This window comes from Paroedura picta, chromosome 3 (genome assembly GCF_049243985.1).
Source record: "Paroedura picta isolate Pp20150507F chromosome 3, Ppicta_v3.0, whole genome shotgun sequence".
In the NCBI taxonomy this organism is placed as follows: domain Eukaryota; kingdom Metazoa; phylum Chordata; class Lepidosauria; order Squamata; family Gekkonidae; genus Paroedura; species Paroedura picta.
In genome coordinates, this window is record NC_135371.1 from 83,745,255 (window position 1) to 83,772,563 (window position 27,309).

The window sequence follows — 27,309 nt, forward strand, 5'->3', positions numbered from 1 at the left end:
ATTCCTGGCAAATAGATGGGGAAGAAATGGAGGGAGTGACAGATTTTATTTTCCTAGGCTTCAAGATCACTGCAGATGGGGACTGCAGCAAAGAAATTAAAAGACGGTTGCTCCTGGGGAGGAAAGCTATGGCAAATCTAGACAGTATCCTAAAAAGCAGAGACCCTGCAGAAACCCTGCCAACAAAAGTGCGTCTAGTCAAGGTTATGGTCTTCCCAGTTGCAATGTATGGCTGTGAAAGTTGGACCATAAAGAAGGCCAAGCATCAAAGAATTGAGGCTTTTGAACTCTGGTGCCGGAGAAGACTCTTGCGAGTCCCTTAGACTGCAAGGTGAACAAACCGGTCAGTCCTAGATCAGATCAGCCCTGACTACTCCTTAGAAAGCCAGATCCTGAAGATGAAACTCAAATACCTTGGCCACCTCTTCAGAAGGAAGGACTCCCTGGAGAAGTGCCTAATGCTGGGAGCGATTGAGGGCAAAAGAAGAAGGGGACGACAGAGAATGAGGTGGCTGGATGGAATCACTGAAGCAGTAGGTGCAAACTTAAACGGACTCCGGGGAATGGTAGAGGACAGGAAGGCCTAGAGGATCATTGTCCATGGGGTCACGATGGGTCGGACACGACTTCGCACCAACAACAACAACACAGGCCATCTATTCCAACCTCCTGCTCAACGCAGGTTCAGCTCAAAGCATCCTAAAGCATCCATGAAAAGTGGGTATCCAACCATTGTTTGAAGACTGTCAGTGAGGAGTGCCTCCTTAGGCAGCCTATTCCACTGCTGAACTATTCTGACTGTAAAAAATTTTTTCCTGATATCTAGCCTATATCGTAGTACTTGTAGTGTAAACCCATTACTGCGCATCCTTTCCTCTGCAGCCAACGGAAACATCCTGCTCTCCTCTATGTGGCAACCTTTCAAATACTTTAAGAGGGCTATCATGTCCCCTCTCAATCTCGTTTTCTCCAGGCTGAACATTCCCAAGACCCTCAACCTATCTTCATAGGGCTTGGTCCCTTGGTCCCAGATCATTCTCGTCGCTCTCCTCTGTACCATTTCAATTTTATCCACATCCTTCTTGAAGTGAGGCCTCCAGAACTGCACACAGTACTCCAGGTATGGTCTGACCAGTGCCGTATACAATGGGTCTATGACACCTTGTGATTTTAATGTGATGCCCCTGTTGATACAGCCCAAAATGCCATTTGCCTTTTTTACCGCTGCATCACACTGCCTGCTCATGTTTAGCTTACAATCCACAAGAACCCCAAGGTCTCATTCACACACAGTGTTACCTAGAAGCGTATCTCCCATCCAGTAGGCATGCTTTTCATTTTTCTGACCCAGATGTAGAACTTTACATTTATCTTTATTAAATTGCATCTTATTCTCATTTGCCCATTTTTCCATTGTGTTCAGATCTTGTTGAACTCTATCTCTATCTTCTGGAGTATTTTCCAGTCCTCCCAATTTGGTGTCATCTGCAAACTTAATGAGCAGTCCCTCCACCCCCTCATCTAGATAATTAATAAATATGTTAAAAAGTACTGGGCCGAGCCCTGAGGTACCCTGCTACTCACCTCCCTCCAGTCTGATGAAACACCATTGACAAGAACTCTTTGAGTTTGGTTCTCTAATCAATTTCCTATCCACCTAACTATCTGAAAATCCATATTGCAGTCCTTCAATTTATCCATCAGAACATCATGAGGAACCTTATCAAAAGCTTTACTAAAATCCAAGTAAACCACATCAACCGAATTTCCACAATCCAGCAAACCTGTTACTTGGTCAACCAGGTTGGTCTGACAGGACCTGTTGGAGACAAATCCATGCTGACTTTCCTGGATCACCAAATTGTCCTCCAGATGTTTGCTGATCACTCCCTTTAATATCTGCTCCATTATCTTCCCCACAACAGAGGTCAGACTCATTGGTCTGTAGTTTCCCGGGTCATCCTTCCTCCCTTTTTTGAAGATCAGAGTAACGTTTGCTCTCTTCCAGTCCTCCAGGACATCTCCAGTCCTTAAAGAGGTCCGGAAGAGATGGACAAGGGTTCTGCAAGTTCTCCGGAATGTTCTTTAAGCACTCTCGGGTGCATTTCATGCGGCCCAGGGGATTTTAACTCATCCAGTGAAGCTAAATGCCTCTCCAGAACCTCTCTGTCCATGTCAACCTGCCTCCCAGATGCTATCCCTTGGCTACTGCTAACTCTAGATGTGCCTAAACCCTTTGACCTGTGGGAAAAAAACAGATGTAAAATAGGCGCTGAGCCTTTCTGCTTTCTCTGCATCCTCCGTTAGAGTTTGTCCATCTGCACCCAACAGTGGGCCTGTTGCCTCCTTTACTTTACGTTTGCTCCTCAGATAACTGAAAAATCTTTTCTTGTTACAATGGGCTTCCCTGGCCAATCTTAGCTCGCTATCAGCTTTGGTCTTTCTGATGATTGATCTACAGTGCCTAGTAACCTGTAGGTACTCTTCTTTAGAGCTCTGTCCTTCCCTCCATTTCCTGAACATTTCCCTTTTCTTTCTTAGTTCCTCTTGAAGTTCTCTGTTCATCCAAACAGGCTTTTTTTCGTCTTTCTGGGATAGTCATTGATTGAGCATGCAATAGCTCTTGTTTGAGTAGTGAGTATGCAATAGCTCTTGCTCAGCTTTCTCTGATGAGAGGACCTCTTAATAGTCAGACCAGAGGTGGTGAATAACCAGTCATCCTGATGCGAGCAAATTAAACTATCTTGACCCCTCAGATGTGCCAATGACCACCGCCATGCATTTTGTAAATATCTTTGGTGCGGTGGATATACCAAATGGGAGGGCACTGTATTCACAGGGAATACCTGACCAAGAACCTCAGACTTCTATTGCAACTCAGGATAACTGTTCTGTACTACTGCTTGAAAGTATTATAATGGAGGGAACTCCTCAAACTCCCCAAAAATAACTCTGTTCAGCAATTTTCAGAACCCAGCTGTCTGAAGTAATCATTTCCCAACTGGGTTTGAGAAATAATCATTTCCCAAGTGAATTTGCAGGGATTTCCTGCTCTGCTGCCTGAAGATCACCTTGCCAAACTCTCCCTTAGAGGAGGGCTCATGAATGAAGATCTCAGCTGCTGACATTGCGATTGCTGAATCAGTAGGCAAAAGCAAACAGCAAGGTCAGGAGAAAAAAGTTTTGTCGGTTTTTTTTAAGGGAAAAGCCCAGATGTGGGGAAAGAACAAAGTCCAGCCAAAGCTAGGGAACTTAAAGGAGAATCTCAGGAGCTCTCTAAATCCACCACTTTATCAGGCAGAGGTAGGAAAAAGACTGAGGGGTAGGCTTCTCCTTTCTCCTGGAGACAGAACATGCAATCAATTTCCTGCCTCTAGGGATTGTGAGAAGAGAAACTCAAGTATATCAGAATATGTGAAAGAGAGAGGGATGTGCCCTTTTGAATTAGGTTAGGTTCACACATTTAGTAGAATAAGGCAACAGAATTCTATGATAGCAGAATATACTTTTCCTCTTCAGACTTCAGATGATGGATTCCAGTTTTGAATGTTCCTTCATATAAAAAAAATTCTGTGTGAATAGAATACTGGTTCAGCAGGGAGAGACACTTGCTCTTCTCACAATGTGCACCAACCCCACCAAATTTTTCTTTATACTCTTTTGATCTCAGGAAAAGACTAACAAGCTTAATAACTGAGTTTGACTTTGGATTTACTCCCCATTAGCACTTGGAAGTATCCCAACAGGGGTATCCCATCACCCTTATTGTTCCCTCAGAGCATCAGGCATTTATGTTAGCACATTTGAATGCTTCCCGCTATGAATTTTTATGGCAGGTTTTTTGATATTCCCTTGTTTAATAGATTTTGTCAGTATGATGGTGTGCTGTCCCTTGCCTTAAAAAAGAGTGTGTGGTGGATCCAGAGGTGGGTTTGGGTTCATGATGACATTTTGTGCTGATCTGTATCACTGAACATAGTGCAGATGTTCCTCTAGTTTTCTAACTCAGGAGTTGTGATTAGTAATATAGATCTTCTGTTACCTTACTACCTAGCTTGTGGTGTGGGAGAAAGTCACGATGAATAGTTAACCTGTATCACTGGGAAATTAAAATGTTTGATGTTGGATAAAAGTACATATAGATATGTACTTATGACATTCTAGTTCATTCCTAATATTTCTTGTATCTTCTGGTTGCTAATTAAGTAACATGCAGAGTTTTGATGTTATTGTTTAAAATATATGTAGTAATTGTGTAAATATATACTTGAGTTCAGTTACATGTAGGGTTTTATTGTTATTTAAAATACATGCAATAATTATTGGTGTTACCTAAACTTTCTTAGATCACACCTGTGCAGTTGGTGAACCAAACATAGTCCCAACAGAATTATGGCAGGCCACAGTACTTTGTTAGTACACTGTGTTTGTATCAATGCAAGTTATATAGATGTGATGTAGATATGAAATATCCTTATTTAGTTGAGGGGAAGACCATGTATTTGGAAAAGCAGGAAGTATGTTTAACTAGCTTCAAAGCCCATTTCTAAGAATGGGCCTTGAAAGGGTCCCCTCCCCTGGCCCCCAGTCAGGCAGCTTAAGGTAGCTTTGGGCTGCAGCTCGCAGCTGGATCAAGTGGGACGGGCAGGAGCTGGCCAGCTCGTTAGCAGGCCTGGGACAGAGCTCCTTAGCAGGCAGTCAGTAGGCCGGGAAGCCCTCGTTAGCAGGACCAGCCTAGCAGTCCAGGAGGCCCTCATTAGGATTGACATACAAGCTCCTAAAAAGTTGTCTGGTCTTCTTCCTGCCCCACAGCTCCATGCAGCTCTCTGGTCCCTTCCCAGTATATGATTCTGCTGATTGGCAGGGCCTCATTTCTGAACTTGCTGTATGCTCTTGGCCACTGCACCCTCTGCCTTCCTCATCAGCTCCATCCAGCTAATCAGTACAGTATCTCCTGAGAAGGTAGAGCAAGATGGAGTGAAGGGAGGAAGACTTGGGTGAGGTATAAACCCTTCTTCCTATCTGAATCCTTTTAGAAGGGGGGAATCATTGGGGCAGGAGTATACCTACTGGTGGCAGGAACAAAGTCTACCCTTGTTCCTTCCATAGTGATTTGCATAGGGTGCATTCCAACTATGTAAATAGACCAGAGGTTCCCAACTATGGGAGGTCAACAGAAGCCTGCAGCCTTTCTCCTCCTACCTTAATGGACTCCGACACAAGCTAGGGAACTAGTCACTTCCATCGATCCAACTTCCCTGAGCATGAGTGAGCTCGTGGTTTCTGCACCTGGGAGGGGGCAGAGCTTGCATGCCTACTCCTGCCTTAAACCGCTTCCTGTCTCTCCCCCCTCAGACCTCCTCCAGACTGCTTGCTAAAACAGGTGGTGATGTCACTTCCAGTGACTTGGCACTTCCAAGTGCAAAACATGGCAGTGAGGCATGGCCAGTTAACATCACTTCCAGGGCTCCATGAAGCTTGAAAAATTATTTCAGGGGCTCCTCCATGGTCAAAAGATCAAAAAAGACTGAAATAGTCTGTTTGTACCTAATTACAGAAAAGTTTTTATCCTTTCAGATATTATATATATTACAGGTAAATATTTTATATGTTCTATAACTTTAGTTTTTTTTAAATGAAGCAATCTTTAATTCAGAGTGAGTTGCTTATATGTGTGTGTATGCGTGTATATATACACATAGCAGTAGTTTTTTAAATAAGTATACATATTTTAGATAAGTTTTTTTTTCTTTTGTAGGAACTGGAGACATTGTTGCTGTCATGATAACAGATTCAAAGGTTAAAGAAATCCTGAATTACTTAGAAAAAAACATGTCTGTCCTGATTGAAATAGCAGTCGGAATCCGTGATCAAGCTAAAAATTTTAGTCGTAGCTCTCTTGTCTTCGTATCAATATCGTTTATAGTTTTGATGATAATTTCTTCAGCATGGTTAATATTTTATTTCATCCAAAAGATCAGATACACAAGTGCACGTGATCGAAATCAGGTAAGCGTTCTTTAATTTCTACCTCATTGAGTTATTTAAAATCAGAATAAAACATGGTACTGTGAAGTTGATAGAAATTATATTGTGGTACTAACAGCAAACTGAAGACCTACCATATAAGTAGGAGCATATCATTGGCCCATTATGCACGGCCGCCGAAACGGCGATTTCGGGTCACATGGAAAACGCAGACGCGACGCACACCGGTTATGCACGGGGCGGGGCGCGGCGGCGGCAAAACCCAGAGTAACCGATTATGCATGCGGCGATCCGGGCGCCGCTTCTGGTTGCGCCCCGGTCACCCGGAAGCTGCGCTTTCTTCCGCATTTCGTGAACGCGGCTTTTTCGGCGGCATGCACCGAAGCTGCGGCCGGTTGCAGTTGCGTTATCCGTGCGTTATCGGTGATTTTAGTCGCCGCCATTCCACCCCGAATGTGCGTTATTTCCCCCGTGCATAATGGGTCATTGTGCTGCTGAATGTTTGCACGTCTGGATTGGGGGGGCACAATAGTGATTTCCAGAGGACGTAGAATGTTTCCTGATAAACCTTTTGACAAAGTTCCCCATGATGTTCTGATGGATAAACTGGAGAATTGCAGACTGAATTTTCAGATGGTTAGGTGGATAGGGAACTTATTAGAAGATAAAGTTCAACAAGATCTGAACATGCTGGAAAAGTGGGCAAATGAAAACATGCTAGAAAAGTGGGCAAATGAGAACAAGATGTAATTCAATAAGAGGTGCAGAGTTCTACATCTGGGTCACAAAAATTGAGAAGCCTGCGTACTGGATGCGAAATACATTTCTGGGTAGCAGTGTATGTGAACAAGATCTTGGGGTACTGTAAGCTAAATATGAGTAGACAGTGTGAAGCGGCGGTAAAGAAGACACATGTAGTCTTCGTCTGTATCAACAGAGGCATCACATCAAAATTGAAAGATATCATAGTTACAGTGTATATCTCATTGGTCAGACGGAGCAGTTCCTGTTGGCAGCAGAGGATAGGTCCCACAGTACTGGCTTTAAACGATTGGCTACATAGCAGAAAACAAATTTCACAGAGTAGATCAACAGTGGAATTGGCTGCCTAAGGAGGTGGTAAGTCCCCCCCACACACACACTTGTGCTTTAAGCAGCACAGTAGAACTGAGAGGATAAACCAGTCCCAAATAGACCACCAATTTATTTTATTTTACTTATTTATTGGATTTGTATACCACCACTCCCAGCAAGCTGGCTTGCGGCGGATCACAGTAATATAACAAAAACAATATCCAGTTTCATAAAACCACATACAATATATACGATAACTTAAAAACAGTTCCCCAAAGCTATACATCTGTAACATGCTGGTAAAATACTAAAAACTCCTCTCCCTGCAGCGGAGCTATTGGAGTCCGTCTGGATTACAACATTGGTTGTGGTAGAAATCAGGTAGATCAGTGGTCCCCAACCCCCGGTCCGGGGACCGGTACCGGTCCGTGAATCAGTCGGTACCGGGCCGCGGCTCCTCCTCATCCTCCTCCCCGGCTGCTGCCTCGGGGGCTGCCCTGCTATTCTGCTGTCGGCTCACCTCTGGTGCTCTCCAGCAACTGCCATGGCTGGGGCTCACCCTTGGCGTGGCACTGTGCAGCTGCTGCTGGCAGCACCCCCCAGCGGGCGGCGAGAAGTCAGGGGCACCAGTGGGAAAGCATGTGGAGCAGGGGTTCAGGCGACGGCAACGTCCCTCAGCAAAAGACTACCCCCCACCTCGCCGGGCCTCAGTAAAATTGTCAAGTGTTGACCGGTCCCCGGTGATAAAAAGGTTGGGGACCACTGAGGTAGATCATCCAGCGGCTCCAGGTGCAGTCTAGCGCTATGCCTGGGAACCTTAAGGGGTGGGAACCTGATCTCATACCCCAGCGTCACCACCCTGACTGAGCCGAATGCCTGGTGGAAGAGCTCCATCTTGCAGGCCCTGTGGAACTTAGAGAGCTCCATCAGGGCCCACAGCTCTTCTGGAAGCTCATTCCACCAGGTAGGGGCAAGACAGAGAAAGCCCTGGCCCTGGTTGAGGCCAGGCATGCTTCCTGGGGCTCCGGGACCATCACAAATTCATACCTACAGAGCAGAGAGCCCCACAGGGTGCATAAGGAGGTAAGTGGTCCATCAAGTAAGTAGGGTTCAAGCCACATATAGTCTTAAAGGTCATAACTAAAATCCTGAACCTAATCCGGAAACAAACTGGTAGCCAATGCAGCTACCAGATCTTCTTTGCATTTTTTCCCTGGAAGCGAGGAACTTAACTAGCTACAACTCCGAGATCTTCAGATGACTTAGTGAGGACCCGTGCATTCTGTACCGGTTGCAATTTCCAGGTCAAGGACAAGGGTAGGCCCGTGTACAGCGAGTAACAGAAGTCTAACCTGGAAGTGGTCGTTGCATGGATCACAGTGGCCAGCCACTCCGGGGACAGATAGGGCGCTAGTAGCTGTGCCTGGCGTAGATGGAGAAACGGCGCCCAGGTTACCTTAGTGACCTGAGCCTCCAAGAAAAGAGAGGCATCCAAGATCACTCCCATCTCTGGCTTGAGGTGTATATGACAGTTGTACCCCATCCAGGCAGGGAAGGTGCACTTCCTGCTCCTGCCCCCTTACACCCAGCCACAGGACCTCCATTTTGGAGGGGTTGAGTTTCAGGTGATTCTTCCTGATCCATCCAGCAACTGCTTCCACACAGCTGGCAAATGTTTCTAGGAGGATATCCGGTTGGCCATCCATCAAGAGATAGATCTGGGTGTCATCTACATTCTGGTGGCACCCTGGCCCTTAATTCCAGACCAACTGGGCAAGAGGACGCATGTAGATGTTAAAGAAAGTAGGGGAGAGTACCACCCCTGTGGCATCCCACACGGTAGTGCAAAAGATAACTCACCCCCCACCGCAATCCTCTGCAACCTGTTCTTCAAAAAGGAGGCTAGCCACTCCCCCTATACCTGTGTCAGCGAGGCAGTGGACCAAGAGCTCGTGATCGACTACATCAAATGCGGCTGATAGATTTAGTAACACGAGAATAGCCAATCCGCCTCGATCCAGTTGCTGCCGGAGATCATCTATCAGGGCAACCAATACGGTCTCTACCCCTTGGCCAAGACGGAAGCCAGACTGATATGGATCTAGGGCTGAAGTTTCCTCCCAAAAGGCTAGGAGGTGGTCCACAGTGGCTATCTCAACTATCTTACCCTGGAATGCAAGATGCAATACCGGGCGGTAGCTGGCGGGATCCCACTGATCCAGCAATGTTTTTTTCAGAAGAGGGCAAACCACTGCTGCCTTGAGCCACTGATGGAATTCTCCCAAATAAAGGGAGAGATTCACAATATCCCTCAGGCGATCACCTATCCACCAGTCACTTGTCCTAAGTAACCATGACAGACAGGGATCAAGGAACAAGTGGTCGCCCTTACTCACCCCAGCAATTTATCCACTTCATATGAAGAGAGCCGCCTGAAGCGATTAAACATAATCTCCCACAATGGCCATGGAGCTTCTAGTTCACGTTCTGTGTCAATCGTGGCAGTAAGGTCATAGGGGAGAAACAAGATTTTATCTTCAAAGTAGCTCGCTAAAGCCTCACAGCCAATTTACTACTATTTTGGCACCCTTCCTCTAGGGCAGTAAGAGTCCAAACTACCCTAAATAATTGGACAGGGTGAGTGCTAGCAGACACAATTTCTGCCGCAAAGTACTCACGCTTTCAATGCCATCTCATACCCCTTCATAAGCATTCAATGAGATGTGCTTGCTGCCTCATTGCAAGTCTTCTGCCACACTTGCTCTAGCCGTCTAACCTCCCTCTTCCTCTCCCTAAGCTCTGAAGAAAACCAAGTAGCCTGTATGAGATGGGAGCACTCAGGAGGAAACTCATTAATGGTGGCCAACAGGCAGGATTGCCGGTCATCCACCACGGCCTCCAATGAAATACCAGAGGACATTGGGTCCCACAGAACGTTCAGAAATCTTTCTGATTCCATGAGTCTCCGTGGGCGGACTAAAATACACCCGCCACCCAAACAGAGAGGGTGTGGCATCCATAGCCGAGCCTTTAGGGTATTGTCTGACCATGGAACAATATTGTTAGCCACCAGATCTACCTCAACCCCACGGCCAAAGATCAAATCCAGGGTATGGCCAGCCTGATGGATGGGACCGGCAACAAACTAAGAGCTCTCCAGTGTAACCATAGCCAACATCAGGTCCTGCCAAGTCCTGGGGCCAACAAATCCACATGAACATTGAAGTCCCCCAGAATCAACAATCTGGGGAGCTGCAGCATCCAGGCAGCCACCACCTCCACCAGGCCCGGCAGAACATCAAATGGTGTAGTGGGTGAGTGGGATACCACCCAGATGGCCATGTTCTTGACTGTTTCCCATGACACATGCCACCCCTGCAATTGATGGCGCTGGGAGAGCCCAGACGGACTAGATGTTCCGGACCAGAATTGCCCTCCCCCCATGGAGATGGGGTTGATGCAGGACCGAGAACCCAAGTGGTGACAGTCTCACCCTCTGGGGCCCAAGTCTCAGTCACACACACCAGGTCTACTCGATGCCCTGCGAAGTAGTCCCACAAGGTTGAGGATTTGTTCTTAATTGACCTGTCATTGCAGAGCATCAGCACTGTCTCCACTGTAGCTCTCTCTCCTGCAGACTTGGGGATGGGACAGAGGTTTGAAGGGTGGCGAGCATATTGACCAGTCCACCAACCATGATCCCATGGTCTCTAGGCCCTTCCCAGACCTACGTACGCCGCTGCCCCACTATTATTGAGATCTAGGGGCAGATTGTGTACTTTTTGGATTTCACTGCATTTGATCTTTCCTTCTTCACCTGCAAGCTGCCCCTGGATCTTGTTGGTGATCCTTAAGCAGCAGCTGGACAGATACTGAGCTCCATAGAAAGGGCAGGATATAAACAAAAATAATAATTGTTATTATTATTTATTATTTTCAGTTTTTTTCCCACCACTATTGCTGGGTTACAAAGATACAAATATTAAAAAACCCATATAAAAGAAGTATTTAAAAATAGATATTAATACCCACACCAGCACAGTCGTGAAAATAAAAAAACCTCCTCCTTGTATTTCCAACTCCCAGTGCCTCAGGGGGAAGGTCCAGGGGTGCCTGCCATTCCCATTGCAGTATTAATTGGTGTTCAGCATGGAGGGGACCCTCAGCTGTTCCGGGAGCTCATTCTACCAGAAGAGCCCTGGCTCTGGTCAAGGCCAGGTAAATCTCCCGTGGGCTGGGAACCACCAACAGATTAGTACCCACATAGTGAGCAAGGCCCTGGGAAGGGGGACATAAGGTGATAGGCAGTCCCTCAGATATATGGGTCCCAGACTGTAAGGGCATTAAAGATTAAAACCAGAACCTTGAACTTGATCCAGGCTGCAACTGGCAACCAATGCAACTGCCTCAGCACAGGCTGGATGTGGACCCTCCAAGGTATTCCAGTGAGGACCCTAGCAGCTACATTTTGTACCAGCTGCATTTTCCAGGTCAAGAACAAGAGTGAGTTGCAGAAGTAAATCCTATTTATTACTTACCATGGATGATTTAGGTTAATCCTGCATTGAGCAGTGAGTTGGACTAGATGGCCTCAATGGTACCTTGTATTCTATGATACTAACCCATCTAACAAGCTAATGTTCATCTCCATTTGGGCCTCTTGCCCTCCTATCTACTGGGGGTCTGACCATCAGCTGGCTACAATTTAAAACCTCTGTTTCGTTTCCTTGCTGCAAAGCAGGGGGAGGAAATGGACTGCTGAAATTGCGCCAGCCATTTCAGTCTAAACTAGAAAAATTCAACTAATTGGCTGGTACACAAATGTAATCTTTTTGGTTATAATTCCTCCAATTTATTTTGTAGATATTGCCTTCATATCTATGATGTGCAAACATAAACCAAAACAGGTTCCGGATAAACACAAAAAAATTTATTTTTCAATAGCCCGTTTTCAAAGTTGTTTTCTTCCTCAGTGGTGTTTTTTAATCATATAAATAGTCCCCCAAGCTCAGTGTTTCATGGAGGTTTCTTTACTGCTCTATGGCTGTTCATTGCATCTTTTAAAGCGTTCTCACTGTCTTTGGGAAGGACCACTCCCGAATGTAATGCCAGCATGGGCACATCAGCCACAGGCACTTTCAAGATTGCCATGGTTTTCTTTGGCAACATATAGATCTTCTTGGCCAGTGAGAAAAGGTAGTTGCCACTCCCTAGAATGGCCCTTTCTGCTTTCATGACCTGGTCATAATGACGTGAGAAAGGAGAAACTGTCTACAGCAGTGGTGGGTCCTTAAACATTCTAGAGTGCAGCTTATCTGAGCGTTGGCTAATGGGTGGCTGATCTGAAGGTTGCATGAGGTAGTTGACTATCTTGACATCTTTCCTCACTAGCCACTGAAAATGATCCAGCTGGAGCAGCCTAATATAAGCCTCCTGGCCCTTTTCCTCTTCCCCTGACCATTCACCCTCTTCTTTGTCTAATGGGGGGTCCACTGAGGATGTAATGGACACCGAGTCTAGGAAACCTTATTTTCTTGAAGCTGCAGCATTATGCATGGTTACTTTTTACTTTTTTATTAGTTATTTGATTGATTTTTACTCGCCATTTCCCAAAAGGTTGGCAGGACAACTTGGCAGTAAGCTCCATGAACACAGTGGGGCTGCAGTCCTTCATATATCTGTTTCTGAGTATAGACATAAGATTGAGCTGTAAGGATAGAATCATGTTGGTTTGGAATGGGCCTATATCCAGACTCATTGCCAGCCTTTTACCAACCTCAGGAGCCATTACCCAAAGGGAGAGCATCTGACAGGGGCAGTAGGAGTGATAGTCACAAACTCACTGCAGCTGCTAGAGGCTCAGTAACATCCTTAGAAGACCCTGAATGGCAACAGAAGAGTCAGCATTGGGCACTGCTGCATTGAATCATGAAGAGAAGCAGGAGGCTAGGGAGGAGAGCGAACAGACACCATGGGCAGTCACTGGAACTGTTGGGCCTGCAGAAAGCTAGCCTGACCTAGCAGAGCAGATTAAATAAAGCAGTAAGGGCCCCGAGGGGGGCCCTGTCCGGGATGAGAAAGGGTGCCGATTGGCCCCTTCCTTTGTGCCTGCCGATTGGTCCCTCTGATTGTCAGTCTGCCGGCAAGGGACCAATTGTGAGCTGCGCTGCGTGCGGCTCGCAACTGGTCCCTTGCCGGTGGACTGATGAACGCACCTCCCGATCCGCCCCCCTTCGATTTCGGCTGCATCCGGCCCATTGCCGCCATTTGCTGCCGCGCCGCCGCGAGGGAAGCTTGCCGCCCGCCCGCAAGCCCCACAGGAGCCGAGAGCGCCGAGGCCGAGGCCTGCACCCATCCCAAGAACCAGATCGCCTCGCTGCCACCCCGCATAGGGCAGAGGGCCTGGTTATGGCACCCGGCGGCAGGCCGCGCCGCCCCCAACAAGCACCACTCACCCGCCCGCCCACGCAGCAACGAACTGCCAGCCCGGTCAGCTGCTGGAGCCGCGGAGCCAGCCGCCGCTGCCAGCCGCCGCAGCATCACCGCTGCCCCCACCCACCCCGCCCGCGCCTTGACATCGCCTGCCATGTGCGGCCCGCAGCAGACGCTGCAGGAGTGGCTGCAGGGGCACCTTCGGGAGCACCGGAGCCACCACAATTCTGATGCCATTTACTACCTTGCCAGTAGGCTCCGGGACAGGGGAGGGGGAAGGTGTGGGCGCTGGCGGCTCGCAGGCAGCCCCACGGCATGACTTCATGGCGCACCTGGGAGATGGAGAGCCGGACAGCCGCTCCCCCGAACTCACGAGCCCCACTAGCTCCAGCTGTATTTGGACTACAGCAGGCTTTATTACTAGTAAATACATGTGTGTGCACTACTCTGTCTCCAAGCAGGCAGGAGCTGGGGAGGCAAAACATGTGTGTTGGAGGAAGTGAAATCTCCTATGCACAACAACAAGGAGGCAGAGAATCCCCACACCACCGCCAGCTATTACATCCAATCATAAGCTGAAGCTAATAAGGCAGGGCAGGCTGTCTTTTTGTATTGTCCTGTATCAGCCATCATAGAAATTACTTTGGAGAGGGCTGTAGCCCTGCAGGCTTCTTTTACCTTCCTCCTCTTGGCATTGGGAAGTAAATGACCCTAGGTAGGAGGCACTCGCACAGGGTGCTACATGTGCTCTGTGTTTAAACCAGCTACACGTGGATATAAATCGCAACATAAATAAATAAATAAGTAAATATATTGACATCTTACTGCACTGTTATTGAAATGTTGTCATCCTGTCCCCTCACTGCATGGTTTGCAAGTTAGTATTATGACATGAAACAATGTTCTTTCAAGTTCTCCAGAACTCTTTTAGGCAGTTTGGTAAAAATGTTAAAAGTTCTCTCTAACTTGCACTCCACTGGTTAGAATCTCTTTCCCTGGTAAGTTTTTTGCTTGCAAGAAATTTTGTTTCATGGCATGACCCATTCTGCCAGTTGTATATAAGAGACGGGGCCAATCCCACTCCCTTATATCAACCTTTACCATTCCAAAGTTTGATTCTTCTGCCTTTGAACATCGGAACAGAATGGCACAGTATCACACTTCATATCAAACTCTGCTGATAGATCCAGTAACAATAAAAAGCATTCAAGCAGAGATCATCAGCTAAAGCCAGCATTGTTGTCTCCAATCCATAGCCTAACCTGAAACCTAACTGAAAGGAGGATAGAGCAGATTGCTCAGCCACTATCTTGCCCAGCTACAACTATCTTGCCCAGAAAGGATAGACTAGACCCTGGACTAGTGTTCTGTTTGTGCTTATCCACTCATTTTTTTCCTCCCAGGAATGGACTGATTGTCCTCACATGCTGTTAAAGTTCTGTCAATGGCAAACAAAATAGTTTATGTTTCTGGAGACAAAGGTTTAGCTTTATTTACTCAGTTTTATTGTAATTCCACTGGTAAAAACCTGGGGCAGAAGATATAGGAGATGCTTTCAGAAAAGGTACTTCTAATTGCTCTATGGCACAGAAATATTTTAATTAGATTCTGCCAGCCTATTTGAGGCTTCTTGCTCTGTCAGGAGGGCAGGGGCCTTCTGATCTGTGTATTTTCTCTAGTACATCTGAAGCCAGTTACTGATATTTTTGTTTTATGCTGTCCTTGTGTGTTCACATTTTGCTTATTTTGTATTTATTACAACTGAAAAAACATAAGATACTTATCTGAATAGGTAGCAATCCTGTTTCCTAGATTCTGTTTTCAAAATCCACACTTCAGAGCAGTTGCTCCATAGATAAAAGGCTTCTGTGACCTTTTTCTTTAGAATTTTACAAAGGTCAGGAGAAACTTGATAAAAATGTTATGTGGTTTAAAAAGCTTATCTTATTAAAGTTTCATGAAAAGGCAGCAACAGCTACAGCACAGTCAGAAAAGCTTAGGTATTGTAAATCAGAAAATAGTGATAGGATAACTTCTTATTAGAAGTGAGTGCCTCATTTTCATCTATTGTAGAAGCAAACTTCCTCTTTATTTGAAAACTAGTAATCAAGCCCGCTGTAATAAAAATACAGTGGGCGCTAGGCAAGGGAGCCCCCGGCAGTCGCGCGCAGCGCGGCTGGTGGTGGCTCCCTTGGCCGGTGGCCTGACGCGGTGAGAGGCGCTTTGCGCCTCTCGCCGCATCAGTCCGCCGGCAAGGGAGCAACTGCGAGCTGCGCTCCACGCGGCTCGCTGTTGCTTCCTTGTCGGAAGGGCGGGAATTGGCCGGGCCAATCGGCAGGCGCTTCACGCCTGCCGATCGGCCCAGCCGATGGTCTGTCCGGAGGAAGGGGCCAATCGGCACCCTTCCTCATCCCAGACAGAGCCCGCCCTAACTCCTCCCACTAAGCCCTTACAGCTTTATTTAGTCCACGGCGCCCGCGGCGCCGTGGGCTGTGTTAAGATACTAAATGACCTCCTTGCATATATCCATTGTGCATTTCAGAATTTCTGTGGATCCAGGAGTTGATGTGGTAATAAAAGGGAGTTCCTGTTCTTGGCAGCTGGTAGCACACCCAGTGGGCTCTGCATGCTCCCTATTATGATCAGTATTACTCAATTTGTTCAGCTGCATTTCATGACTTTATCTTAGGGCAGGAAAAATAGAGGACAAAAGTAGTAGGCAACAGCCCTCCCCAGTCTACTTCTCTTAAAAATGCAATTGAGCCAACTATTGCCTCATTATGAGCCCATTTAGATTATTTTTATGTATGGCTTATTTACTTAAAATTGCAGAATGGAGGCCACTTGGCATTGTGTTTGTCTTACAGCTTAAATGCATTTTAGCTGTTGTACTATTTTTACTGTTGTACTTTTGGGAAACTGTCTTTACTGATTATAACCAAAGTAGAAATCTCCAAATAGCTGTCCACATACAAGGAAAGGGAGATTTAATCGGGCTTATTCGCTTAGCAACAATCCATGACATGGCCTTGCTTCCAAACCATGACCAATTTATCCATGACATTCAGCTTCTCTCCTATATTTATGATATATAATAACTATGCTTTTTATCTCATTATCTATACAAAAATGGGATGATGATCAGCAACAGTAACAAACCCATTATTGTTTATAAGAGAAAGAAACAATGCAGTCTGGTCTGGAAATCAAATGGGTTACATCATGTTGCCCTTGCTCTAGAACAACATATACTTTATAATAGGGATGGGCATGAACCAGTTCACAAGCCAAAATCTGTCATTAGCCGGTTCATGTTGCCCAAATTGAGGTTTGCAGAACGAGCTTCCCCCAAACATTTTCCAGAATTTTGTCCCGTTTGGGGTTTGTGCCAACTAAACCTAGAAGCTTACTGCCAGCTATTAGGTTTAAATGGCTGTAAGCCACTTAAACCACCTGTTTTGCTCCCCCACTCTCCAAGCAAGGGTAACAAAATTAACCACTGAAATTGCTGCCAACCATTTCTGCCTAATAGTGGATAGGTGGATCCGTTGAGTTGTTACGTTTGAATGGCTGGCAGCCATTCCAGCAGTCTGTTTCATTCCCAACCGCTCCCCCCCTCACTGACAGTCTTCAAGCAGTGGCTGGACAGCTACCTATCCTGGATGCTTTAGGCCAGTGGTTCTCAACCTGGGGATCGGGACCCCTTTGGGGGTCAAACAGCCCTTTCACAGGGGTTGCGGCAGGGCAAGCAGCTTGGCTGGGGGACCCATCCACACAACAGCCTTGCGGGGTAGATTGAGATAGAGCATACCTCTGTCTGGAGCAGCGGAAAAGAGAGAGATCGGCATGGTGGGACAACAAGCAAAACTTATTTATATTTTTTTATACTTAGATTTCTGTACCACCGTTCCCAATTGGGCTCACGGCAGTTTACAATAATAAAAAGATAAAACACAATAAAACCCCCATAATTCCCTTCATTATATACTACTACTGATAAAAGGTGGCAGGCGAAAAACCACTAGCTGCTCAACTCCTCATCCAGCCAGGGGGGCAGTGTCCTTGTTGACTGAACTGAACTGAGAAACCCCAGAGAAAAAAAAACAATGTATATACAATCATGAACTATCTTCATGATATACAATCTTCATGCTATTGGTCAGTTTCAGTTTAATTTCTGCGAAACGCCACTTGCATAATTTTATGTTTGGGGATAAACAAGATGAGGAAATGTATTCAAGGGTTGTAGCATTAAGAAGGTTGAGAACCACTGCTTTAGGCTGATCCTTCATTGAGGAAGGAATCGGACTAGATGGCCTGTATGGCCCCTTCCAACTCTGTGATTCAATATAAAAAGAAGGCCCCTTTCCATATTATAAGAATGACAGAAGGGAGGGAGATATATTTTATAGCATTAACCATAGTTCATGCTTACCCTGTAATCCAGGAATCCAAACAGTGGTTAAAAGAGCTGTACCATTAATCTGAATTTGGTCTTGGTGTAATAACAATATCTTTCTATCAGACAATTTGATCCTGCTCTAATTTGTCATTCTACAGTTTAATACAAATTGTTGGATGGATGTTGGGAGATCCATTGAATCTTACTGGTTCTGTTAATTGATGACTCTGGAGTTAATTTATGATTCTTTTGACCAATATATAATACCTTTGAACTTCTCAGCTATAACTTGTGAGAGCATGTAAAGTTGGTTCCTGGTAGCTGAATGGTAAATCTGCTGCTGTTATTGTAATTATTACTCCTGCTGCTCTGTAAGAATGCCTGGATTTTATTATACACAGCTTTCTGCCATGCAAGTATACAGATTCAGGCTTCCTGCATGACATTGGAAAGACTAGTCAAGGAGAAAATATCTTAGAGTAACAGAATTAATCTGTGGTTGCTGTATGATCCTTACCAAAGATAACAGCAAAAGGATATTCTAGGGAGTCATGCCTCAAATTCAAAAGTGCATGAGCCTGATCAGAGTTGACTCAAGGTAGAGTTAGAGAGACTATGAATGGACTAATAAGTATTAGAGAATGCCAATAGGGAAATGTAATAGTGCTTGGTCCCTCAAGCACATCTACATTTCCAATTTGATGATATAGCAAGCTACATAGTTGTTCAGACTACCTGAGTTGAGCATTGCTTAATTTAAGTAAGCAATCCTTATCAATGGCTCTTTTTCAGAATAGAGAATCCACTTGTACACAGACTCTGCAGCATAAATTATGCTGACTTCATTAAATGCAGATATCACCATCTACTTGATATTACCTCTACCTTGAGGTATAAAATTTCCAAAAGAATTCATTGACATATTTATGGAATTCAAAAGTACAAGCAAAATTGCAAATGTACTAAAAATGTGTGTGTGTGTGTGTGTGTGTGTGTGTGAGAGAGAGAGAGAGAGAGAGAGAGATTCCGTCTGCTGCACCTTATGCAGTCAGCTGATTTTATTCATTTAAAAAGGGAGAAACATATTTCATATGAATTTTTTTAATGCTTCCCCGAATGTCTTGATTTTTCCAGTGGAAAAATTGAAAATAAATAATTCTCAAACTTTCAATGCTATACATTTTGAGTGAGTAAAACCTTGTCCTAAGCATTTAACTTACTTAAAAAAATAAAGTATTTTACAGTAGCGGTCCCCAACCTTTCTCAGGTCAGAGACCGCCTCCGGGGTGAGGGGAGAGCGGATGGCTGGGTGCTGCGCAAACGCGCATGCGCAGTTGCCGCACATGCACATTTTTGCCACCAGGTGGCGGTAACGTGCATGTGCGCAGTTGCCGTGCATGTGCGTTTTCGCCACCAGGGGCGCTAACGCACATGCGCGGCAACTGCGCGTTTGCGTCGCCAGTGTGCCGCCGGCTGCACCTGCCTCTTCCCTTCTCACTGTGGGCGGGGGAAGGCAGGAGCGGCTGGCAGCGGCCCGGTACCGTGGCCTTCGCCCGTTTTACAGGATGGAACATCGGATATAGCCTTCTGTTTCTAGATTTACGTTTGTAATATTTAAACCCCCTTTCAGTTTAGAAGAGGATTTACTATGGAATGCTAGCTTTAATAATTCTGTTTTTAATTTGGTACACAGTGTTATTTTATGACAGAGTAGTCACTGAACCCTTAAAGCTAAACTATTTCGAAAGGAAAACAACATAATTGTTTTTATGGAATCCCATTGATAGAATTTCAGAGGGATAATTTGGAGGGGGGTGTATCTTTTAGTGAATAAATTCTTGTTTGAGTGCTAAATTGTTTGTATGATATGCTGTCTTACAACAATGTATAAAGCAGAAATATTTAGCCTACATTAAAATAAACTTGAATTTTAATCTTTTTTACTCTAAAATTCAAGAGAAATTAGGAAAAAGTAAATATAATTGTATACTTTCAAAAGACATCTGGCTTAATCACATAGCTACAATGAACAAGACTGCTTCTTGGGGAAAAATTTTTGAAAATAAAATTCTCATGTGTGTATTTAAGCTATTCAATTACTTGCCTTGCTTTTTATGCACAAGCAAAAATAATGAACTGGGAGGGGTGGGTCCCAGTGGAGAAACAAATATAGAAAAATATATAGATGTACTGGGAAACCAATATGGCAATAAAATATCCAAATTGGACTTATATTGAGTCTTCTCTCTTCAATAATTCTTTTATTCGTATTATTTCACACAAATCCCAACGCGTTTCGCCTTACAGCTTTTTCAAGGGACGGTTTTTATATTTAAAGACCAACTTCAACTTATTACGGAATCTCTTGATAGAATATAAGGTCATGCTCACAATAGCTAAACTTAGCTTGTGGCGCTTCAGTCTGATTTGGATATTTTATTGCCATATTGGTTTCCCAGTGCATCTATATTTTTCTATATTTGCTTTTTATGCACAGCATAAGCATAATCTCCCACCCGTGTAGGATTCCTCGTTACTAATTCAAGGAAATGTAAGTTTGGTCAATTCAAAGTGACCTATCAAAGAAGTCTATTGAATCAGGTGGCAGATGGTGACTGTCAGTTGTCCTGGGAGACTAACTTGGAATATGCAATTTTAAGCACAGATATTCCAACTTGTAACCAAAATGGATGCAAATAAAAATGAGTTTGATCTTTATGGCCAAAAGGAACCTCATCTGCAATATTTTATTCCTTCTTTCTATGGACTATTTATAAAGAAGTCCATAGCATCTTACAAACACCTTTCCCTTTTCTCCCCACAACAGACACCTGTGAGGTAGGTGGGGTTGAGAGAACTCTACCAGAACTGTTCTGTGAGAACAGCTCTAAGAGAATGGTGACTAGCCCAAGGTCATCCAGCTGGCTGCATGTAGAGGAGTGGGGAATCATCTCTCTACACTAAACTGGCTCTTGAAATAATAATAATGCACCATTTAAATTTAGTATATAACTAAGGGAAGCTATTTAAGATGTAGAAGTTCTGTTTTTTGGTGCTTATTATTTTCATTATTTTCATATAGCGTCGTCTTGGAGATGCTGCCAAGAGAGCTGTTGGCAAACTGACAACAAGGACTGTAAAGAAGGGTGATAAGGTATTATCACTGAATGTTAACTATATATTTTACTTTATAAGTATTATACTATTAATCTCTAGTTAATTGTCTTGCTTTTATGTTTATGATTACTTTACTGCAATTGTAATTTTGTTCAGTCTTTTAAATAATTTTCAATGGGTTTTTGCCCAGAACTTCCTTGCTTGTTCTTCTTTGTCATTACCTTTTTAAAAGTGGAAAGAATATTTTCAGCCTTCATAGTTGTATTTGTTTTTCCTACTTAGGTCAACAGTGTTGTATTATCATGAACCTTTACCTACTATCCTTTGCAACCATGTCTGAATTTATGTATTGATATATGATATATGATGATTTGATTTCTTGACTGCACCCTCCTCACAAGCTGGCTTGGGGTGATATAAGCAATACATTATCATTTAAAATAAACTCTCACTAAAATATAACAAAATATAGTAATATGTTAAAATTTATTTAACTCTTCATGTATATAATCCCCATTTATGATTTAGATAATTTTTTGTGTAAAAATTGTTTTCTCTAGTTCACCAGTCAATAAATTAACACAGCTGCAATAGTTATATTCCACTATGGTGAGGAATGTTGATACTTTGTTTCTTATTTCTTCAACTTACCCCCAAACTCTTTTGAGTTATAGATATTTGGTTATGAGAGTCTGCAGTAAATTCATCTATATACTTAGGTCTAGTTGCTACCTTCCTTACAACTTATGTAGAATTTAACAAAATGGAGTCTGGACAGCAGGAAAATTGGTCATTCATTAGTGTAAACATAAGAGAAATGAACTTAAGCCTCTGTAGGATAGAACACAATTATAAAATTTAGTACTAATATTTAAGTTAAAAACCCAAGGCCTCAATAAAATCAATGCATACATGCATCCTAATGTCGGGGCATGGGCAAAGCAGCGGGTGTTATAAAGAGATTCCCTCTTTGAAAGCAAATGTATTACAAGGTGATGTTTAAATGGTCATAGTGTGTAGGCATGTTACTAAGCTCATAAAAAGGTATGATATAGAAAGAGTACTTGGAATGTTTTAGCAAAATGTATGTAGCAATATATTGTAGTAGTTGCTTCTCAGCTAGGAATAACTATAACTTATAAAGAGTGATAGATGTTCTGCTTTTAAGCCATTAACAATGAAAGCAAACGCTTACATTCTTGTGTGTGAAAAAGGGATTTTGTTTTAGTATTTAACAGAAGCTAATTGTATTTAGGAACTATAAAAGCTTCAGTAAAGTGCTTCCAGTTCATAGTTCATTTGAGTATGTGAGATAACAGGGGGCTACTTGGAATCCTGTCATCTTCCAGGGGTCTTAGGAAAGGATACTCTGACCATTTGAGACGATATTGTCTGAGAAGACTCTTGGTGGCTTTTAAAAATTCTGTCTGTTTGATCAAGGTATTTGTTCAGTGCTGGTTATTACATGAATTTTCTTTTATATTCATTTTAGGAAACAGACCCAGACTTCGATCATTGTGCTGTCTGTATTGAAAGTTACAAACAGAATGATGTTGTCCGTATTCTGCCATGCAAGTAAGCCTACAGTTTTTCTTCTTTTGTTTGAGAACGTTTTATCCTTGGGAATATATGTATTTGGAGTTTTTCTTTCTCTGATTTACATTAACTTTCAATATTGCTCTGTATTGTTTGAGGGGATGCTAAAAAGATGATTTAAATGTTAGGTATTTGTGAATGAAGAAAATAGAGGGGAAAGTGGGACCAAAACAGCTAAAGGCTGTGGGAAAGAAAATCTTTCAGTGCTTTATTTTTCTGTGGCAAATATCCAATTTGATCCATGGATTTTTAAAATAGATGTGATTGCCAATACAATCTTAGGCAAGCTTGGGCATTTCAAAGTTGCAATTAATGTCTTTCATGTCCCTAAGAATTCTTTTACTGATTTGATAAACCACAAATATTTACAATAATAATATAAGTAAAAGAATCAAGTTGAATTCACCTGATTGGCTGTGTAGGTCAAATATAAGTGAACACTGAGATTGTTATTCGTATGTCTTCTCTCACTTACTGGAAGGGGTCTTGTAGTCATCAGTCTGATGTACAACTATCAAACATTGCAAATCATGAGGTGTCCTGGTGATCTCTTTTGTAATACATAAATGAACAACTTGGTACATGACATATAATGGATTAGATCCCATCTAGATTTCCATAGGCATATGGGGGAGATTTTTGCCAAGTAGCCCCCTGTTATCTCACAACAACCCAAAATTTCACTTGAAATGCTGTACCAGGAGAACAGGGGATCCCCCTGAAATAGCTTAGGAAAGCAGCCAAAGTTCAGGGGGAATCTAGGTGATATCCAAGCCAATAATTTGGTTGTGACAAAAGTTTTCAGTGGATTCAACCCCCCCCCCCTCAAATTGAAATATAAGGGAAGTATATACTGTATAGTTTTTTAAGTTTCAGAAGTATTATTCAAATTAAAATATCTATGTAAAGTTGTGAATTTATTTGAGGATTACATTTAAACATCACTTGATTTGGGCTTTTCAGTTTAACTGTTTTTTTGCTTTTGGGACATAAAATAAATATAGAGTACTTCTTACATTTATTCACTAACTATGTCAAAGTAAGCATACGAAGTCCAATCATTCTCCATTTAGGACATTGGATATTTTTCAGGAAAACGTTCAGATTTTCTTTTCTAGAAATACCACATCACTTGTTTAATGTAGGTTTGGGCATTCTTGATTTTATTATTTCTTGGAATAAAGATAATACATACAATATTCAATTCAGTAGATACTGTTGGCTAGTATTAATAACTCCTACTAGCTCTAGTGTTCCTGAATTAGCAAATTCCCTTTCCTTCTCCACCTCTCCTAGTTCTCTGCTTCCAGAAATTTAAGCAGTTCTTTCTTACATTTCCAAACCTATATAATTGAAGTTTACTGAGAAATGTAGTTATCACCTATTCTGTAAATGTATGTCAAGTGCCAGTACTGTATTCATATCCCATAAACTCCCTGCTCAGACTAAAGATACATATTCAACTTTACCGTAATTTGGAATTGTTCCTCTTTTGAATATGTCAACCACCCTACTGTAACTGCAGTTAGACTTAGAGAGCCAGTTTGGTGTAGTGGTTAGGAGTGCGAACTTCTAATCTGGCAAGCCAGGTTCGATTCTGCGCTCCCCCACATGCAGCCAGCTGGGTGACCTTGGGCTCGCCACGGCGCTGATAAAACTGTTCTGACCGGGCAGTGATATCAGGGCTCTCTCAGCTTCACCCACCCCATAGGGTGTCTGTTGTGGGGGGAGGAATGGGAAGGCGACTGTAAGCCGCTTTGAGCCTCCTTCGGGTAGGGAAAAGCGGCATATAAGAACCAACTCTTCTTCTTCTTCTTCTTCTTCTTCTTCTTCTTCTTCTTCTTCTTCTTATTATTATTATTATTATTATTATTATTATTATTATTATTATTATTATTAACAATTCCTACTACTACTATTTTTCTAACCCACCCTTCTTGTAACATCAAGTAATAAAAATACAACCATAAATAAGGTTAAAAACACACATTAATTTAAGTTTGTTAAAACAATTGAATAATTCTACACTTTACATACATCTGTCTGATTAAATCTCTGAGTAGGGTTGTCAAAACCTCTTTGCCTTTGTCGTTATATTTTCTTAACTTTCTATGAGGGGTTCCATCACGTTAATAGCTACTTGGTTTTATTATAGCTTGGGTTAGGGGTTAGTTGTTAGAATATTTTAAGCTAGGGGTTAGAATGTTGGGATGTGTTTGGGTGTGAATTATAGTCCTTGTTATATTACCAGGCAATGCTGTCTTATCACCTCAGTTCCTGGGGTGTTGTATCTTTGATCTACAGCATGGATCAAAGACACAAGGGGGTCTAGTAGGTACCAAGGGGGGCTAGTAGGCACTGAAGGCTAAAGCACACTTGTAGCCACCTTTTATTCAGTCTTGGCAAAAAGCTTGTAGGCGCAGCTTGTTAATCTCTAACAAAGAAACTTTTTAAAATAAAGAATTTTGCTTATTGTGGCAATCGGCTTATTGTGTCAACTAGGGGCAAAGCCCGTTGTTTCCAAGAATACAACGGGTGCTAGAGCTTGGCAGTGGGAAGAGGAAAGGGAGGAGTTGTCCAGTCTGTAAGGGCATGGGGTTGTCATGTGTGTTGTGTGGGAGGTTGTGGTGGCATGGTGGCAAATGAGGCCATGGGTGTCAAGAACCTGTGGTGTGGAATGTTCGTTGATTGTGGGAGAGGACTGACCTTTGGGAATTGTGGCATAGTGGTTACAGATGAGCTTTCCAGAGCCATGTCCTCATGTGAAGGGAAAATCAGACTGGAGACTCTTCTTAGGGGAAGATGGCAACCAATTCCCCCCAGTTCTGCATCATTTCCCTTCTTGTGTGAATTAGGCCACATTCACCGAAATTCTCCTCTGCCCTAATACACATAGGGTAGTCACAGTACACAGGTGTCCACCCTGTTCCTTCTGTCTCCCATATTTTCACTGTTGGTAAAATGTTATGTGCCCCCATGCTTCTTTCATGGTTGCTCCTTAGAAGAACGGATTTTTGTACCCCATTGCTTACTACCCAAAGGAGTCTCAAAGCGGTTTACAAACACCTTTTCCATTTGTCTCTCCACAATAGTCAACCTGTGAGGTATGTAGGGTTGTGAGAGATCTGAGAGAACTGGGAATGGGCCGCAGTGACCCAGCAGGCCTCAGGTGTCTCAAAGCATTTTCCAATCGTCTTCCCCTTCTCTCCCCATAGCAGACTCCCCATGAGGGAGGTGGGGTAGCGAGCCTCACAGGGAAGCTGGCAACCCTAAGAGGAAGACTGTCTGTGCACAGCAGTCTTGACCTTAGTAAGGTTTTTTATACTGTTTTTATATTTGCCAGGCCAAGGTTATTTGCCAGTTACTATTTCAGTTACTATGTGTCTCCAGACATTTACTTGTTCTCTATATAGTTTCAGGCTGTAAATATTTATTTAGATCTTCCTGCACTTTCCAGACTCACAGGACTGATGCTGGTCTGCCTGTCTGCACCCGGGAATACAAACAGTTGCTGATAAGGGCTGGCCATAACCCATAGGCCAGGAGGGACACTCCTGCACCACTCCCTACCAACTGCAGGCAAAAATGGCTCATTTGAAGGCTGGACTCTGAGGCATTGTACAATTTTGAAGTCCCACCTCCAAACCTCCAGGAATATTTCCAACCCAGGGGTAGCCAAACTACAGGTGTGGCCTGGAGAGCTCCTGGAATTACAGCTCACCTGCAGAGTATAAAGATCAGCTCCCCAGGCAGAAAGGGCTACTTTGGACAGGGTTGTGGTAGAGAAGAAACATTTAAGGCTTCCCACACGGGTTGTTGTTGAATTGAAAGACTTGAGGCCTACTGCACAAGGTTGTTGTGCAGATGAAACAGGAGACAAAAGAGCCAGCTTCCTCTGCAGAATAACACTGTGCAGTGGCCTCAAATCTGCAGAGAGTTACAAAGAAGAAAGACATGGCTTGGCTGTGTCTAACCCCCAGCAAGAGCAGTATTTTAAGTGAGAAGGGGCTTTTCTGTGCCCTCCCTGTCAGGCAACTGTTTGGCAGAAGGGGAAAGCTCCCCCCCTCAAAAGGAAGGCCCTCAGACTCCCCTGCGTTGCTCTTGGAAACGCCTCCCTCCCCTCAGTCAGGGGCTGTCAGAGGCTCCTTCGCAGCAGGCCTGAAGGGAGGGGGGAGGGGGAGCACTCTGCAGCCTCTTGCCAGCTCTGTCAGGGTTCTGAGGCAATTTACAGTTGGTCATGGCAGTTAGGACAGCCTTGGGGCGAAAAGGGCTGGCGCAGCCTGTCCAAGCCTCTGTTCTCATCCCCCTTGGCTTCCCTACTGACCTCCTCTCCCTTTGGTGGTCAGGAGCAGACTGGCAGCCAGACTGGGCTGGGTGAATGGAATTTTGGTCTGTCCTGGTGAGGGGCAAATAGGAAGGCTTTGCGCGCCTCCCCATTGGCTGCTTGGCCCTGGATGGACACTCAGAGGGCCCAATCAGGAGCTGCTTCGTGGCTCCTGATTGGGCCCTCTGAGTTTTTATCCTGGACAGGGCTCACCCTAACTCCTCCCCAGGTGGCCTTACTCTTTTATTTAATAGGACCGGTTAAAGATTGGATTATAGATTGCCAAGACTAAAATAATTGTCCTTTTGCACCACTGTTTGCATTACCATGTCAGACACCAAGGGCCAAGAATCCAAATCTACCCGCGTAGAGGGGA

At 44.0% G+C, this 27,309-nt stretch overlaps 1 protein-coding gene across 3 annotated transcripts in view; it reads left to right on the top strand.

The window, feature by feature from the left end:
• The window catches only part of RNF130 (ring finger protein 130), a 127,914-nt gene that overhangs the window by 47,277 nt on the left and 53,328 nt on the right, over positions 1–27,309 (top strand). For all 3 annotated transcript variants that reach the window (XM_077326609.1, XM_077326610.1, XM_077326607.1), the window contains exons 3-5: positions 5,759–6,009; positions 20,979–21,050; positions 22,506–22,588. In XM_077326609.1, coding sequence (XP_077182724.1) covers positions 5,759–6,009; positions 20,979–21,050; positions 22,506–22,588 — 406 coding nt within the window. The remainder of the gene's footprint in view (positions 1–5,758; positions 6,010–20,978; positions 21,051–22,505; positions 22,589–27,309) is intronic.